An 18,223-nucleotide genomic window follows, 5' to 3' on the forward strand; every position below is an offset into this window, starting at 1 on the left:
ATGCTACATGTCTAATATCTAAGCTCTAGGCCTTCTGGTTTATTTTTAGAAAATACTGAAGATTTTTCTATGTACAATCAAGTAACCCCATGGGGCGGGGCCAATTTGACCCCGGGGTCATGATTTGAAGTAATTTTGTAGAGGTCTACTAGGCAATACTACATGTCAAATATCTAAAACCTAGGCCTTCTGGTTTATTTTTAGAAATTTTTTGAAGATTTTCCTATGTAAAATCAAGTGACCCCTGGGGCGGGGTCAATTTTGACCCTGGGGTCATGATTTGAACAAATGTTGTAGAGGTCCACTATGCAATGCTACACGTGAAATATCTAAGCTCTAGGCCTTCTGGTTTATTTTAAGAAAATTTTTGAAGATTTTCATATGTAAAATCAAGCGAACCCTAGGGCGGGGTCAATTTTGACCCCGGGGGTCATGATTTGAACAACTTTAGTAGAGGTCCACTAGGCAATGCTACATGTCAAATATCTAATGTCTAGGGCTTCTGGTTTTTGAGAAGAAGATTTTTTAAGGTTTTCCTATGTAAAATCAAGTGACCCCTGGGGCGGGGTCAATTTTGACCCCGGGGTCATGATTTGAACAAACTTGGTAGAGGTCCACTAGGGAATGCTTCACACCAAATATCTAAGCTCTAGGGCTTCTGGTTTTTGAGAAGAAGATTTTTAAAGTTTTTCCTTTCGGTTGCCATGGCAACCAGAGTTCTGCATGGAATTCAATTCTTTAAACAATTTTTAGAGAAGACCATCCAAGGAACATCCCTGTGAAGTTTCATCAAAATTGGCCTGTTGGTTTAGGAGGAGATGTTGTTTAAAGGAAAGTGTGGACGGACGGACGGACGGACGACGGACGGACGACGGACGGACGGACGGACGGACGCCGGACGGTGAGCGATCACAATAGCTCACCCTGAGCACTTTGTGCTCTGGTGAGCTAAAAATGCAACTTTTTTTCAGAAACGAAAAAGTAGTCCGTAAAATTATGAATATTAATTACATCTAATGAACACGTGATGGCTTCACTGAGAAATGAAAGTTGGTCACGTGTGCTGAAGCAGCCAACCAGAAACGCGCAAATCTATGAATTGAGTAATAGTTGTAATTATTTAATAGAAAAAGTTGAAACTCCACAGGTCGCTCAACACAACAAAAACGAAAATGTTGCAGGCTCGATTTGATTTAGTGGAAATGCATGCTACCGTCCACGCCCTCTAGCCCCGGGTTGAGCAGAACTCAACATTTACACATGTTAAAAGTACAAACAACAATTTAGAGACATCCGCAGATGTATTCATACGGCGGTGCACATGGAACCTTCAATGCTACACTAGCGTGTAATTCCATGAAAAGCGGCGTATGGTCCCCAGTTAAAATAATGGGTTTGCCCTAAACGAGAAAACAATGAGCAGAACTAAACAAACTGGAATTTAGAAAGGGGATCTGAGGTTATGGAGCCTGCATATCACAGGAACTGCCAAAAGACAAAATTAAAAAGCAGGCGCCATATCCAAGGGGTGATTGTACAATACCCAAAGCTATAAAAGCGGGAGTATTGGAACCACCCAGGCCGAATAGCTCATGTTCAGAAACTAAACAGTACCAATAACAATAAATAAGATTGAGTCACAACTGTGACCTTTAGAGTGTTCACAAGCTTTTCGTTTGTTCTGGCTTAATGGCCTAGTTTTTCACCCCATATGACCCAGATTAAAGCCTGACCTAGAGATCATCAAGACAAACATTCTGACCACATTTTGTAAAGACTGAGTGACAACTGTGGCATCTTGAGTGTTCACAAGCTTTTCCTTTGATCTGGTCTACTGACCTAGTTATTGACCCCATATAACCCAGTTTCGAATCTGACCCAGAAATCATCAAGATAAACATTCTGGCCAAGTTTCATAAGATTGGGTCACAGCTGTGGCCTCCGGAGTGTTCCCAAGCTTTTCCTTTGATTTGACCGGGTGACTTAGTTTTTGAAACAACATGACCCTGATTTCAACATGACCTAAAGATTATCAGACAAACGTTCTGAATTTTCTCGTGAGTTTCAAACTTAAATTGTGGTCTCTAGAGTGTTGACAAGATTTTCCTTTGATCTGGCCTGATTACCTTATTTATGACCCATAAGACCCAGTTTCAAACTTGACCTAGAGATCATCAAGACAAACATTCTGACCAAGTTTAATAAAGATTGAGTTAAAATTGTTGCCACTAAAGTGTCCATAAGCTTTTCCTTTGATTTGACCGGGTGACCTAGTTTTTAACCCCACATCACCCAGATCCAAACATGACCTAGAAATCATCAATACAATCATTTTGACCAAGTTTCATAAATACTGGGTCACAACTGTGCCCTAGAGTATTCACAAGCTTTTCCTTTGGTCTGGCCTACTGACCTAGTTTTTGACCCCACATAATCCAGTTTGGAACTTGACCTAGAGATCATTAAGACAAACATTATGACTATGTTTCATAAAGATCGAGCCAAAATTGTGACCTCTAAAGTGTTCACAAGCTTTCCCTCTGATTTGATCGGGTGACCTAGTTTTTGACCCCATATGGCCCAGTTTCGAACTTGACCTAGAGATCATCAAGACTAACATTCTGACCAAGCTTCATAAAGATTCGGTCACAAATGTGGTCTCTAGAGTGTTCACAAGGCAAATTACGACGGACGACGCACGACGACGGACGCCGGACAATGACAGGTCACAATAGTTCACCTTGAGGACTTTGTGCTCTGGTGAGCTAAAAATCAAAACAGCCTTATTCAAACAAAAGGTCATGTCCGCATCTCTCTCCTTAAGGTACTTTTACCCCTATTGCGAATACCAGTGCTTAATGCCTTACATGGTGCGCCAAGACGGGCTGCATATAGAGGTTTAAACCCACCCACCCCCCTCGGTTAATGGTGCCATCATAGACTATTTGCAAAAGAAAATCTACACACTATCCTACCCATAGGGCCTTACCAACAATAACTTATAATTAAACAAACCTTGAAAATACAAATGTTGAAATGTAAGACCTTTTACAAACAAGAGGGCCATGAAGGCCCTGTATCGCTCACCTGACCTATTGACCTAAAGATCATAAAGATTAACATTCCGACCAAGTTCCATTAAGATATGGTCATAAATGTGGTCTCGAAAGTGTTAACTAGCTTTTCCTTTGTTTTGACCCGGTGACCTAGTTTCTGACCCCACATGACCCAGATTCGAACTTGACCTTAAGATTATCATGATTAACATTCTGACTTAGTTTCTTAAAGATACAGTCATAAATGTGGCCTCTAGAGTGTTAACAAGCTTTTCCTTTTATTTGACCTAGTGACCTAGTTTTTCACCCCACCTGACCAAGATTTAAATCTGACCTAAAGATCATCATGATGAATACTCTGGCCTGTAACAAACACAATCCCAAACTGACTGCAAGCAAAAGTCATTTTATAAATAAGTTGGATGTAACCATTCACAAAACGTTTTGTTTAATTTACAAAGTAATAATGAGAAATTGTCATTGCCAAGAAGGTCTTTTTATTGTAAACATGGAGAGCAAGTGACATCTTGTAGTTATTATAAATAAGGACCATTACTTTACTTATACCGCTATTTGTGTGAGATTCTTTAAACAAATGGATCGTTGCAATGGTCAATAGTTGCTCATCCGATATTTGTGAATTGCTTTAAGGATTGAAAATATGGTGTTTCCCTTTCACAGTTAGTTTCTAATAAGTGACCTAGAATGGAGACACACTGAAAGTAAAAACCTCGTCTTCAAACCGTGACTCATAACTGACATCGGCATCAAAAATGTAGAATTTTCGTCATCTAACCATGCAATCTACACCTATCTAATATGATCGTTATTAACAAAATAGTGTCAAAAATGACTTAAAATATTAAAAAGACTATATAAGAAATATTAGACTGCAATATTACTATGCCTGGATTATGGCAACAAATTAATTTTGACATTGGCAGTTGGCAAGTGTTTCTGCATTTATATCATGCTAGGATTCATTTTGCAATTTCTGACATGATCAAATGATAGTTTGCTTTGTAGATAAAAAAAATCAAACATAGCAATACAAAATTAATAAATATCGGTTTTCTGGAATGTTACAATTTGGGTTTATTTGGTAGTGAGTCATCAGTGTTGTTTAAGTTTAGGATGTGCTCAAGATACTGGCTATAAGCCTCTTTAACCTTTTTCCGCACTAGATGCTTTAAGTCTAGAAATGTCTTTCTATCAGAAGATGAGCTAGTTTTCTTAACATTTTTAAAAGCTCTGTTCCTCCTTCAGATTAGTTTCTTAATGTCCTGACTGACCCATGGAAGGTGATCTCTTATAGCTGACTGTTTGGATGGAATCAATTTTTCATTAAGGTTGTTTAGGGTATTTGAGAAATGTTCCCGTAACTCTTCTGTGTTTAATGAGGAGTATTTACCTTCAATAGTCATAACCTGGTGGTAGTCAAACAATGACTATTTTATTTCCTGCCAGTTTGCTTTTTATACAAGGGGATTTTTCGAGGCTTCTGGTAACATATACTTGCGGATGTATTGACTTTTGTTTCTACTACATTATGATCACTGATGCCCGGTATGATGTTGGCCTGATTTACTAGAGTTGGATTTGTAGTAAGGAATAAGTCTAGAATATTATTTCCTCTAGTTGGTAAGTTGACCATTTGGGTTAGGTTTGAATCATTAAATGTTTCGATAACTAAGAAATATGTTGCCCCCATTTTTTAAAAAAAGATGATAGGTCAAATCCAGTAAATTATAGGCCAATTTCATTAACATGTCTCCTATGCAAAGTTCTTGAATACATTGTTTCCTCATCTATTGTTCAGCACTTCACCAACCATGGTATTCTGTATGACCTACAGCATGTATTTAGGGAAAAAAGATCATGCGTTACTCAGTTAGTTATGTTAGTAAATGATCTGGTCACTTCAGTCTACAATAAGAAACAAGTAGATCTTATACTACTGGATTTTAGTAAGGCTTTCGACAAGGTTAGTCATGAGAAAGTTTTTCTAGCAGTGCAAGGATATAGACTAAGATGGGTCAGAGGCTTCTTAGATAATAGGATCCAATCAACAGTCCTAAATGGCACTAACTATGATGCCATCCCAGTATCATCAGGTTCCCACATGGGTCTGTACTTACTCCCCTGTTCTTCCTAGCTCACATAAATGACCTCCCACAAAACGTCAGTTCCAACATATCTAACTCTGTCATCTGCAGACCAATCTGTCATTCTCCAAAATGACCTAAAACTTCTAGAAAAGTGGGAGTTGGAGTGGGATATGGAGTTCAACCCCTCCAAGTGTCAAGTGATCCACGCCACTAAGGAAACATCCTATCCCTACCCAGTATTACTTACATGGTGCCCAACATGAATCGGTCAGCTCAGCTAAATACCTAGGCGTGGATATCTCAAATGACCTATCATGGGACCTACATATAAACAGATCAACCAAGAAAGCTAACCAAACCCTAGGGTTCTTATGAAGAAAATTAAGGTCAAATCCCGTTGGATAAAGACGGACTACGGTCGTACTTCCAGTGTAACAGATATGCTACACTCTCTAAACCTTCGTCGACTGGATTTAAGGCGTATATATGTTATAGTTATAGTATGTGTGAGAGTGTGTTACCAGGATATATCAGAGCTAGGGGTACGTCGAGGGTATTTTTCTCTGCACATATCGTCGAGGCCGGTAGGCCGAGACAGATATGTGAAGAGAAAAATAACGAGATGTACCCCTAGCTCTGATATATCCTGGTAACACACGAGCACTACATATTATAACTGTTTTATCGCATAGTTTATCATTAAAATTTATATATCATTTTCATTTAAATTTGTTTATTATTATTTTTACTATTTTGATTCCCTTTCTGCGCCTCGCTGACTGAAACACTAAAACTTCTGTTTTAGAAAGTGTGTTCTCCAGATAAAAGTACCCAACAAATTTCTGCATTGGTTTTAAATCTTTGCATTTCATTGGCCAGACATATTGTAAAACTTGTTGTTTTGTTTGTAAAAAAATCAAAGAAAAAGAAACATTTGAGAAATCTCAGAATTTCATATATTTCATGTATTTCTGAATTTGGCAATAACTATCAATTTTTTGAAATATTCTAGTTTATTTATTCTTTTACTTTATAAATGTAGGTGTTTGTGACAATTCTTTCTCTGTGAACTGTAAACTGGAGCTAAAATCATCTTTTCTTTGAAAGGAAAAAATTATTCTCCCTTGATAGGTCCTCAATAGAGAAAAAGTGTTCCGATATATATCGGAACAGTTTTACTGTGCTGATATATATCGGAACACTTTTTTTCTTATGAAACTCCATAGAGATTTCCGTGTTGATATATATCGCAACAGTTTTGTAAGATATCAGCACAGTTTTGTAGTAATAATGTGTGTTACTATGTATAACATGCTGCAAAGATCAAAGGAAAATTGCCGCACTATGCGATAATTAAGGTTATCACTCTTCTATAAGATTCATCATGATCTGGTTGCTATCCCAATCGCAGATTACCTGGCCCCAATGACTCGTTGTGTCCGCTATAGCCATTCCCTAAGTTATAGGTTAATTACTGCAACCACTGACTATTACAAGTTTTCTTATTTTCCGAGAACTGTGTACCACTGGAACCAACTTCCCCCAAGTGTTGCCCACCTCCCTACCCTAGAGCAGTTCAATGCTGCAGTTTGCAGCCTTGAACACGTCTCGTCCTAGTTATTCTGCAAACTCAAGTTTTAATCTTTTTATATCACCAAAGTAATTTTTAGTTTCTTCCACTAAATTTATCTGTTTTATTTAACAGGTACATGAATGTGAAAAAATGTATTTTCAAATGTTGTGCTATGTTGTAAAAATTAAAAAGATATTTAATTATTTAATAAAGACGTGTTCATTCACGTTTCGTATGTGCGGTCAACAAGATAGCTCACCGACCATCCGCAGGTCATATGGATGGCTGTCTCACTTGACGAACGTTAGCAAAGACACGATAGACGATTGTCCGAATGAATGCAACTTGTTACCTTGTTTCTTGTATTACTAGTTGTAAGGAAAGTTTGGTATTTTTGAAACGTTTAGGTTTAGAGTTTCGTTTATTCATATACATATTATGACCTGGATGTTATTCTTTGAATTATACATCAGTTGTCCTTCTTGCGGAATCTGACATAAGGCAAAAAAATATTTTTGAAAGTGTGCTGCAGTTATAATCAATGACTGGATGAATAGAAACAAACTGAAAATGAACACTTCAAAAACTGAATTTATCATGTTTGGTAGAAGACCTCAATTGAACAAATATCTGCTTCCGGAATAAAAGAGGATCTGCAGTTTGCAGCTTTGAACATGTCTCGCCCTAGTTATTCTGCAAACTCAAGTTTTAATTTTTTTATATCACCAAAGTAATTTTTAGTTTCTTCCACTAAATTTATATCTTTATATTCTTTCTCTTTTTGATTTTGACGTCAACGGCAGATAGATAGCTAGATCAGCAGGGCCGTTTTTCCAACCATTACAAAAAGTACACTGAAATTTATCGGCATCAAACCAGTACTGTATTGTATCCGCCTTACATTTAAACTTTTGATACCAACCACTCAGGATGAAAGAACTATCAAAGAACTATAAAAAAGAGGGCCATTGACCCGAAAGCACTCACCCGAGTACAAGGCTTCAAGTGTATCTGTAAAAGTACAGATTTAGGTTTGTTTTTTCTATATAGAGAATAACAGGTTAGTGCCGTAGATGAGAAAGTTTATCTGGCGAGGTGGAGGAGGTTATCGGGTGAGCCGAAGGCGAACCTGATAACGTCCGGAGCCGAGCCAGATAAACTTTCTCCATCTTAGGCACTAACCTATTATTCTATTTATCCTGTCATTACTTCATTTTCCGATATTTGGCAATTTATTTTACAAAAATAAGTGTGCGACAACCGCTTTAATGACGTCATATTCGTAATGACGTCACTGATATAATGACGTGATTACCGGCAAAATCGCAATAACTTCTTTGTTTTTGAATAAAAACTCATTATTTGACCACTCATTTTCTTAGTTCGGACATTTCCAACACAATGATGATGGTTTCGTTGCAAAATTTCTTATGACAACAATATCGATCATAAGGTCACATGATCAACTGACCGTATATCACTGGTCACATGATCAACTGACGGTATATCAAGAAAGATATACGGCACCCTGATATCGGGTCGAAAATACTGCAAGTGACAGGATAAATAAGCATATCCTGTCACTTGCAGTATTTTTGACCCGATATCAGGGTGCCGTATATCTTTCTTGATATACCGTCAGTTGATCATGTGACCAGTTATATACGGTCAGTTGATCATGTGACCTTATGATCGATATTGTTGTAACGAAACCATCGTCATTGTGTTGGAAATGTCCGAACTAAGAAAATGAGTGGTCAAATAATGAGTTTTTATTCAAAAACGAAGAAGTTATTGCGATTTTACCGGTAATCACGTCATTATATCAGTGACGTCATTACGAATATGACGTCATTAAAGCGGTTGTCGCACACTTATTTTTGTAAAATAAATTGCCAAATATCGGAAAATGAAGTAATGACAAGATAAATAGAATAATAGGTTAGTGGTAAGATGGAGAAAGTTTATCTGGCTCGGCTCTGGACGTTATCAGGTTCGCCTTCATCTACGGCACAAACCTATTATTCTCTATATCATATACTAGTACATGTCGCACACATTTTTGAACTTAGGGCAATAATTTGAAATTACAAATCTGATATGACACCAAAATATCAAGGCTCTAACTATTACTGATTCAGAGAAGAAGATTTTCAATGTTTCTTATATAAAAGCCTACAGAAATTAAGTACATGTAAGACAAAGAGACATGGCCATTTTTTTTTTTACCTCAGCGTAATAATTCGGACAAGTATGGTTTGAGAGTCAAATCCTTATATCACATGCCAAATATCAAAGCTCTAGAAAAAAAGATTTTTAAAGTCTTATCGCTAAAAACCTATTTTCGACTAAAAAGACCCTTATGTTCAATGAACTGGAAACATTTGAACAATTGTGAAAGACGGCTACCCAGATATCATTTGTGCAAAGTTTCGTCAAAATCCATTCAGTGGTTTTTGAGGAGATACTGTTTAAAGAAATTGTTGATAAAAAGTGACCACGCCCTCTGGTGGCCATGTTTTTGATGAATCAGAAAAGTTTGAATGCTATTTGTTGAAGTCACACAAGAACCATTTAAAATTATTTTAAAATCGAAAAATTGAACTAGCAGTGTCACACAATAAGATTTTTAAAGTTTTTACTGTATACATATAGAGAAAAGTGACAGCGCCTTCTGGCAGCCACGGTTTTTGACGAATCAATATAATCTGAATAATCTTGGTAGATGGTCAAACAAGGCCCTTTTGTGTAAAATTATTCTAAAATCGGGTCAGCAGTTTCTTGCAAGAAGATTTTTAAAATGTTCACTATATACATAGAGAAAAGTGACCACGCCCTCTGGTAGCCATATTTTTTGGGATACTACATATACACTGCGGAATACTCTACACTTTTTCAACCCATCAGATGCCTTGGAAGTTGCTTCCATCTGACCTATAAGTATATCAAAATAAGCAGTCGCGAAAAATGCACTAGAATATATCGTCGCCTCACAGCGAAACCTTTAAATACCACTTAGTTAAAACAACTGGGCGCTGAAGGTACTACATAGAAGTAAGAATGTAAAAGCGTACCTCTGTCTGTATTTGTGGAAATACTCGGACTATTCAACAAAGCATCTGGTAAAGCTTTGCTATTGTTACTAGTTTCAGGAGTCTTTGGAAACGGCTTTGGTCGAGTACCTCCGATCGTGTGGGACAGATTGTGTCTTGTTGATTCAAGCGAAGATCTTGTATTTACGACAGACTGTAAAACAATACGATAATATTTTATAACATAGTATCAAAACACTGATTAAATGTTGTAATATAACACATCTTTACATGTTTTAAGTAAATAATATCCTCATTTGGTCGAAAACTCCACCCGTTGCGCTATTAATGCACCTTCAAGTAACAAGGGTAATTCAAGAGTTAAACTTTGTGACTGTAAAGTTGTATATACTATAGATGTATTCTTAACAAATGTTCATTTTAATGAAAGGCTAAAATCGATATGTTTGAATCATATGAGACATTCAATTCCTCCTTTCTTATAGCAATTAAACATCGTACTAACAATGGGCATTTTCTCACGGTTGACATGAAAACGTCCTATGTTGGTATTCCCTGGAAGCGGTGGAGTTTAACAAAGTCTTCTGTTAAACCAAGCCCTTAAATCCTCCTTGCTTCATTTTTTTCAGGTTTAAAACAAAAACTGATTTTTGCATAAATTACCAATTACTCGATTATTTATACACATCCAATTCTTAGTTTTCCTTGCATATTTTAAAAGAGATAAGTAAACATGACAGCTTACTGGAATAATGTGCTCGTATTCCGTCTTCACCACTGTCATACCTAGCACCGTCAATTTGGGTAAACGCATTGCTGGGCAACTAAATTCAAATAAATCAATTCCTTGCATGCCCGACAGGATTTTCCCGTGCTTTTCCGGTGCTAGAAAAACTCATCTTAAACCCACTGGTGTAAGATGACTCACGTGCTATAATTTATGAATGAATGCGTAAATTCATACGCTACTATAACATAATAGCGACTGAAAGAAAAAACTTCGTTCTTCATATATCCTCTGCAAATTGAAGAATAAGGCATGCAAGAAAAAGAATCAATCACTGGCAGCGAGTAAAGATGGAAATATCACTCGGGTAACTGTTTAGGCGGTAACTCGGCAGGAGCCTCGTTACCGCCTTACCCTCGTGCCGGATATTCCGATCTTTACAAGCAGCCAGTGAAAGATTCTTATTATAAAAATTCAGCATAGTAAATTGATTGTTTATGCAGATTCGTGCCTTGTTAATAATAACTATAAATAGGTTAATGCTTTAGGTGTGTATCATATAGTAATGAATACCAGAATAAGGATCCAAATTGGCCTAAAATCGTTCACATGAGAAAACCTTTACCTTTTAACCCTGTAAGTTTTGATACTTGACAATTTGGTACTTGCAAAGAAATCATTCACGTCTCTGTTCTTACCAATGAAACAATTATCGTTTTAAAGGATTAGTTTCTATTTTTAGCTGTTGTGGCCGCTTGGGACCAAGCGGACCTATTGTAATACACTTGAGAAAGGACCTAAATTACGGGATATATAATTCAGACCAATTTGTGAAGATCCGTCTAGTGGTATTACAGAAAAAGTAAACAATAGCATCGCAATGCGGAAAAATATACGCCCGAAGGTATGACATTTGACCCCTTAGTGTGACCTTGATCTTGAAGCGAGCCACCCGAAACATGCCCTTTGCACATCGTCTCAATGTGGTGAACATTTCTGCCAAAATTTCTTTAATATCCTTCAAGAGTTACAGAGCGGACATATGACCTTTGACCCCTAAGTGTGACCTTGGCCCCGAAATGAGCAATCCAAAACATACGCTCTGCAAATCATCTCAATGTGCTGAACATTTGTGCCAAGTTTCTTCGAAATCAAGGGGTTCAAGAGTTACAGAGCGGACACGAAACAAAGTCATATGACTTTTAACCCCCGAGTGTGACATTGACCTTGAAGCGAGCTATCCAAAACATCCGCTCAATACGTCGTCTATATGTGTAAACATTTGTGTCAAGTTTCTCAGAAAAAATCTTTCATGGGTTCAAGAGTTACAGAGTGGACACAAAACTACTAACGGACCGGCGTTATAACATACCCCGGTAATACGTCCTTTCGGGCGTATAAAAATGGTCAAACCGAATAACCTGCAATATCTTGCGAGGATGCTAAACATCCTCAAAGTTGAAAACAGGAAGTTACAGGAGATGCTCAAAACAGGACGTTACAGGAGATTCTCAAAACACAGTTTGGCAAGGATCCATCAAGTGGTTTAGCGTGTTTTTTTGTTGTTTTTTTTTTGTTTTTTTTGTTTTGTTTTTTTTTGTTTTTTTAAGTCCAGCGACCGCCAGAACCATTTGAACAAATTTGAGAGGTTCATGTGAGGATGCATCTGACCATGAAGTTTGGATCATGAGAAGTCGTTTAAAAAACAGCTAACGCCGGACAACGGACACAGTACCAACAAAATAACTAGCTCACAATTAACCTTTGACATTCTAAAGTCTATAAATAATATATTGATACAATTGGATTCCCAAAAAGCTAACAGTTATGTGTCCGAGCTTTAAGACATGGCAAGTATGCCACTGTAATAAAAAGTATCTCACTGCACTCGTCAATTTTGGAAACATTTTCATAATTTAGTTAAATAAAAGCCATACCTTACTAAATAGCATTGATTTTCCACTATTTGATATGCTAGGCTTGAATATAACGCTTGGTCCTGTACTCATTATTGTTATCTGCGGATTAAACGATGATGTTGCTGACGCTCGATGTTGATCATGTTGTGAAGAAGCCGGCATCTGTCTATGAACCCTAGGTCCTTTATCTTCCCCGGTTGCCATTATAACATTTCCCCGCAGCTGTGAAATGAAAAACAGGAACAGCCTATGTATATATTATATGTGTTATTAATAAATTGCTCAAGACGGGAGACAGTTGGACATAAATCGTGCGCGGCGATTAAATTTTGTTGTGTTTGTTTCTGACCGCCCACCTGTGGTTTTCAATATTTTAAGCAAACTAGAAAATGATCAGTATTCATAGTTATGTATGTTTTAAGATATTCTTTACAAGATATACAAGGACAAGTTTATTTAAAATGAGAAGTTAAAGCACATCCGTTTGATAGCACTCCATAAAAACAAAAACATAAACAAGAAACGTTAGCATATAAGATGCTAGCAAGAGCCTCTACGTAAAATTAATGCACCTGTCAATATTTTACCCGCCCAGGGGGGCGGCGGGCTGACCCAGGGGAATTTGACATTTCAAAAAAATTGTTGTCTAAATCCCCACCCTAGAGACAAGCTTTTTTGTCTAAATCCCACCCTAGAGCCTTGTTGGTACATCAAATGTTTGTCTAATTCCCGCCTGTCGGGAATGGCCTTCTGTCTAAAGTCCCGTGTGTGCCCGACGCTCCCCCGGGCGGGCAAAATATTGACAGGTGCATAACCCTTACCATGCTAAATTTCTATAATGAACTTGTCCATCTTTCAATTTGGACAGTACCATTAACTGTTAAAAGGGGTGCTTACCAAAAATATACTGACTGAATGGCGAACAGTGCAGACCATGATCAGACTGCACGGATGTGCAGGCTGATCTTGGTCAGCACTGGTCGCAATGGCAGAAACACTTGCCGCCAGCAGGTACAAGTTAATGTATTAGTTCAGCATGTTAACCTCTATCTCACTCGGGATGTTGATAGGTCTTTAGAAGGGAAACCCATACCCGATTCAAATGTCGGTCTCACTTTGGCTTTTAACTGAGCTAATTGCGGGCGACTTCCCAACCATATCTTCCACAAATGGAAATGCAAGGTGAAATGTTATCCGGGTATGGTGCGCCTATGCATGTCTCGTAATTCGACTGCATAAGCAAACGTGAATAGGAAATTCAATCTTGGTCAGAGACCACCAATTCAAAAAAGTACAGGGGACTTACTGGGAAAGAGGTAAGTGTATATCTGGGAATAAGGTAACATCTGTGCGTTCTGATTGGTCAGTCATGTAAACAAACCCAGGAAGTGATAATTTTTTTCAAAATTGATATTTTTTCACTGCATTTACAGTATTTTATTATACAATTTGACAAAATTTGCTACATTTTATGTGTACTGAAAAAAAGTTTTATCAAACGAATTTCTCCCGCCATGTCAATGATGTAAACAGGGGGTCATCTCATTCACACGAAAATTACATAAATAAAGTATCACTATTCATATGTTTTTCGTCCGATATTTTGGTAGAACTAAGATAGTTCTTGAAAAACTTGTAATTAGATATACATGTTTCGATGTATGGAAGGCGGTACACGCCATAATGTTACAATGTATGTCTATGGGAAAAGAATTGGTGGTCTCTAACCTCTTGTTAATTCAGTCATTTTGAAGCTTTGTGCTCATATTTCGCAATTTTGTTACTTTTTGCGTTTTTTTAGAGTAACGTACATCAAGTATGCTTTAGTTCATTTTTAAACATCTGTGTGAGGTTTCCGACTTTACCTTCTTAAGACTTGTTTTCAACATTAAATATTTTAAGAAAGACTTTGTTCCACATTTTTGGTGTGTGAGGCAATATATTTATAATATCTATGTATTTGCTACTAGCTATTTTGTCAATATCCTAAAAGTGGTAGTATCTTTTTGATGTCACTTTCTTTCCATCTCGCTGGATTTTACTCTTATTTTGGGAATTTTCGAAAATGATTTGAAGTGATAAAATGAGTAAACTTAAAACAAAATGACTTTTTAAGAAGAAAAATTGGTATATTTCAAACGGGAGATTTGTGGACTTTTCAGCTTTTATATAGGTAGGTTGAGTTACAGTGCATGACATGGTATGATGTACATTGGCGCGCCCGCGCTATGCGGTGCAGGTGCGTAGCCCTAAATTCGGGCGCATGTGTAGGTAGCCATGGGCGGCCTATTAAAGTTGACATACAATGACAAATCGGCTTTGAGAACGGAACTTTAAACCGGAATCGCCTGTCCCGTCGTCCGTCCCACAAAGCCGCGGGAACCGCAGTCGACGACCCTGCCGCGGTTTAGTTCTTACGCTATGCCACCAACACCAACGTCTAATTTGGGCCCCGCAACCATCGCGGTCAGTGTTTTTAGTGATAAGTCACGTCAACTTGTAGACTGCCGACGGACTTATTCGTGTCTGCAGACGGCGTCATTAACGCTATGCTAACAATTACCTTCTACAACACAATCCTTATGGTGGGCGGTGTTATGGTCTGGGTAGCCATCAACATCCAAACTCGTCGTGTGCCAAGGTAACCTCACAGTTAGGCATTACATCGACCAGATATTACGTCCCGGGTTTGTCCCTATATTCCGTCAACGTCAAGGCTTGGTCTTTCAGCATGACATCGCGCGACCTCATGTTGCACGTGTCACCGGGAACTTTTTACACACGAGCTATATTGACGTTTTGTCTTGGGCAGCTTTCTCATAGGACTGCAATCCGATTGAACACGCCTGGAATTACCTTTGACGGTGGTTACGTCAATGTCAGCTACAGCCTGCCAATGTCTATGGACTGTGAAGAGGGCCAGAATCCCACGGTGTCTATTACGTAACCGGTGCGGGTTCACGGGGCGTCGTCTTGCTGCTATTGTTTTTCAGCACAGGTGACCACACGCGCTACTGCTTGTGTCAGTGAAATTCCTTTGACCAGTATATTGAAATTCAAGATTTGAAGCATACTACGACCATGGAATGTTGTCTATCAAATCATCAGATTTGCGAATGGAATTGTTCATAACAGTTAACAAAACAGTGTACAATGACATTGAATGAAGCGTGAGGGGGGGGGGGGGGGGGGTTCTCGTCAGTGTATATATTTATAGTGTGACATGTATAATTATACGTACATCATGTCAGAATGTATAATTTATCTGTGCATCACCTGGCAATAATGTGAGGGCAGCTCTATATTTTCTCGGCAAAAATTAGGATCTTTGGTCAATATACGATATCCTTATACTACGCTGTCGCTTGAAAAAATATGTAAGTGATATAACCTGCGGTTGTTTAATATAAACAGATGCTTAAAGATTACAAACACAAACATTTTCTAAATTTGCTAAAGTAACTGATGACATCTGCATGCTGAGTGACTGATTTGGAATACCCGAGTTTTTCCCACTTTAGTCTTTGAATTAAAGTCGGAGTTCTGTACTTCATGGTTTAGAGTTTAACGTATTGCCACAATGATATAAAGTTTGGTTTACAGCAACTTCGAAATTCCTCAGAAAAAAATATTATGTACTTCACCCATTCCATTCAATATGGCATACAGTCCTTAAGGTTCATGTAGTCCTAAAATGTTTTGAAACTGCCACTCGGGTGAATTTTTGCTTCTTTTTTTTTTTTTCAAACAAAAAAGTACACCAAACTGTTTTGAATATAAGTAGTTCTAAGTTTCTTTCAAGGGAAGTTGTTATGTTTAGAATAATAAATTTTCTGTTATGTCACATGTAGGCTACTTTGCTCGTCCACATCCTGTTTTCTAGTTTAAAAATATTTTGACATTATGCCTATACTTATTGTGTGCCTAACATATTTCTCCAGGTACTCCCTGCATGCAGTGTTAAAAATGTCTCAAACATGTACATTTCAAAATGTTGCAAAAATTGCATGAAAATTTAATGAAAGTAAAAGTAGATCTTTCAGCATGATAAAATATTGCTATGTTCAAGAAAATATGCAAGTTAACCATATTTCATTAGTGGGGGTAGCTAGATGTATATGTTGCACACACAACTAAAAGAAAGTTAAGAAAAAAATACTTTTGAAAAAGAAGTTCGGATGTTTTCTTCAAAATAGAACGTTGTCAGATGTGGTATTAAACAAAATACATATTCCCACATAAGCTTACCTTTGAATAAAGTATTTCCTACATTCTCTGAACAATTCAGTACATTTATTATAAATGGTAATGGTCTAAGAAGTATAAATTTCCAAAATTAATATTCCCCTGATAGCGAGTAAGATATGGAACAAAAAATGGCAAAGATGTTCCCCTTTGTGAAGAAAGCACCAAAGTTTGCATGAAATTACTTTAAGGTATCCCAAATCCTACAAGAGGAGGAGACACGCTATATTTGCCCTGGAACCTCCTTTTAAATCAGTTTAAAAAAGGGAGGTAAAAATGTCTGGAAAATAATAATATTTTTTCCTTTAAATTGAAATTTATATACAAAGTAATGTTTCATATGATCTAAACATGGATAACATCACTAGCATAGCCAAAAAAACCATTTGGTATTGACAATATACAAAGTTTACTACAAAATACTTTTATTTCTCAAGATACATACTAAAAAGGGAGGTAATCAGATTTTACTGTATGTTTAATTTCAAAACTGCGAGTGAAAAGATGTTTCCTATGAAGAAAGAATGAAAGTTGTATTATAAAGTGTTATGAAGTATACTGGATCAGAAATGGACTACATACACGATTTGTTGGCTTGAATAGACCAAAACATGAGGCCCCATAGGGGAACTACCTTTTATTTATTTCAAATAAATATATCTACAACAATTTCAAAAATGTTAATTCATTACCTTAACCAATTATAACCCTTGTAGCGAGTAAGATATGGAACAAAAAATGGCAAAGATGTTCCCCTTTGTGAAGAAAGCACCAAAGTTTGCATGAAATTACTTTAAGGTATCCCAAATCCTACAAGAGGAGGAGACACGCTATATTTGCCCTGGAACCTCCTTTTAAATCAGTTTAAAAAAGGGAGGTAAAAATGTCTGGAAAATAATAATATTTTTTCCTTTAAATTGAAATTTATATACAAAGTAATGTTTCATATGATCTAAACATGGATAACATCACTAGCATAGCCAAACAACCATTTGGTATTGACAATATACAAAGTTTACTACAAAATACTTTTATTTCTCAAGATACATACTAAAAAGGGAGGTAATCAGATTTTACTGTATGTTTAATTTCAAAACTGCGAGTGAAAAGATGTTTCCTATGAAGAAAGAATGAAAGTTGTATTATAAAGTGTTATGAAGTATACTGGATCAGAAATGGACTACATACACGATTTGTTGGCTTGAATAGACCAAAACATGAGGCCCCAGAGGGGAACTACCTTTTATTTATTTCAAATAAATATATCTACAACAATTTCAAAAATGTTAATTCATTACCTTAACCAATTATAACCCTTGACACAAAATTTATTCAATTACATTTTATACACACTCAATATACATGACTAAGAAAAAATAGTATGAGGTCCTTAATGGGGAAATTGTTAAAAATCACATTTTAAGGGCAAATTAATTTATTTCTATCGTTAAAATATCATATTTCTGAACTTAACATAAGTAAAAAAGCTAAATTCATGGATCAAATGTATAAAATATCCAAAAAAAAAAGTAAAAAATATTC

General features: G+C 36.9%; 1 protein-coding gene across 7 annotated transcripts in view; it reads right to left on the minus strand.

Annotated features, from left to right (window-relative positions):
• The window catches only part of LOC123546492 (uncharacterized), a 70,484-nt gene that overhangs the window by 41,191 nt on the left and 11,070 nt on the right, over positions 1–18,223 (minus strand). For 2 of the 7 annotated variants that reach the window (XM_045332803.2, XM_053550828.1), the window contains exons 2-4: positions 12,455–12,658; positions 9,812–9,983; positions 7,725–7,748 (exon numbers count right to left, since the gene is read on the minus strand). In XM_045332803.2, coding sequence (XP_045188738.2) covers positions 7,725–7,748; positions 9,812–9,983; positions 12,455–12,640 — 382 coding nt within the window. In that variant the 5' untranslated portion in view covers positions 12,641–12,658. Of the gene's footprint in view, positions 1–7,724; positions 7,749–9,811; positions 9,984–10,535; positions 10,722–12,454; positions 12,659–14,999; positions 15,019–16,684; positions 16,800–18,223 lie in introns of those variants that run through there. The other 5 variants (XM_053550825.1, XM_053550826.1, XM_053550831.1 and 2 more) reach the window with 5 other exon arrangements.

The sequence above is a fragment of the Mercenaria mercenaria genome, chromosome 9 (assembly GCF_021730395.1).
Source record: "Mercenaria mercenaria strain notata chromosome 9, MADL_Memer_1, whole genome shotgun sequence".
NCBI lineage: Eukaryota > Metazoa > Mollusca > Bivalvia > Venerida > Veneridae > Mercenaria > Mercenaria mercenaria.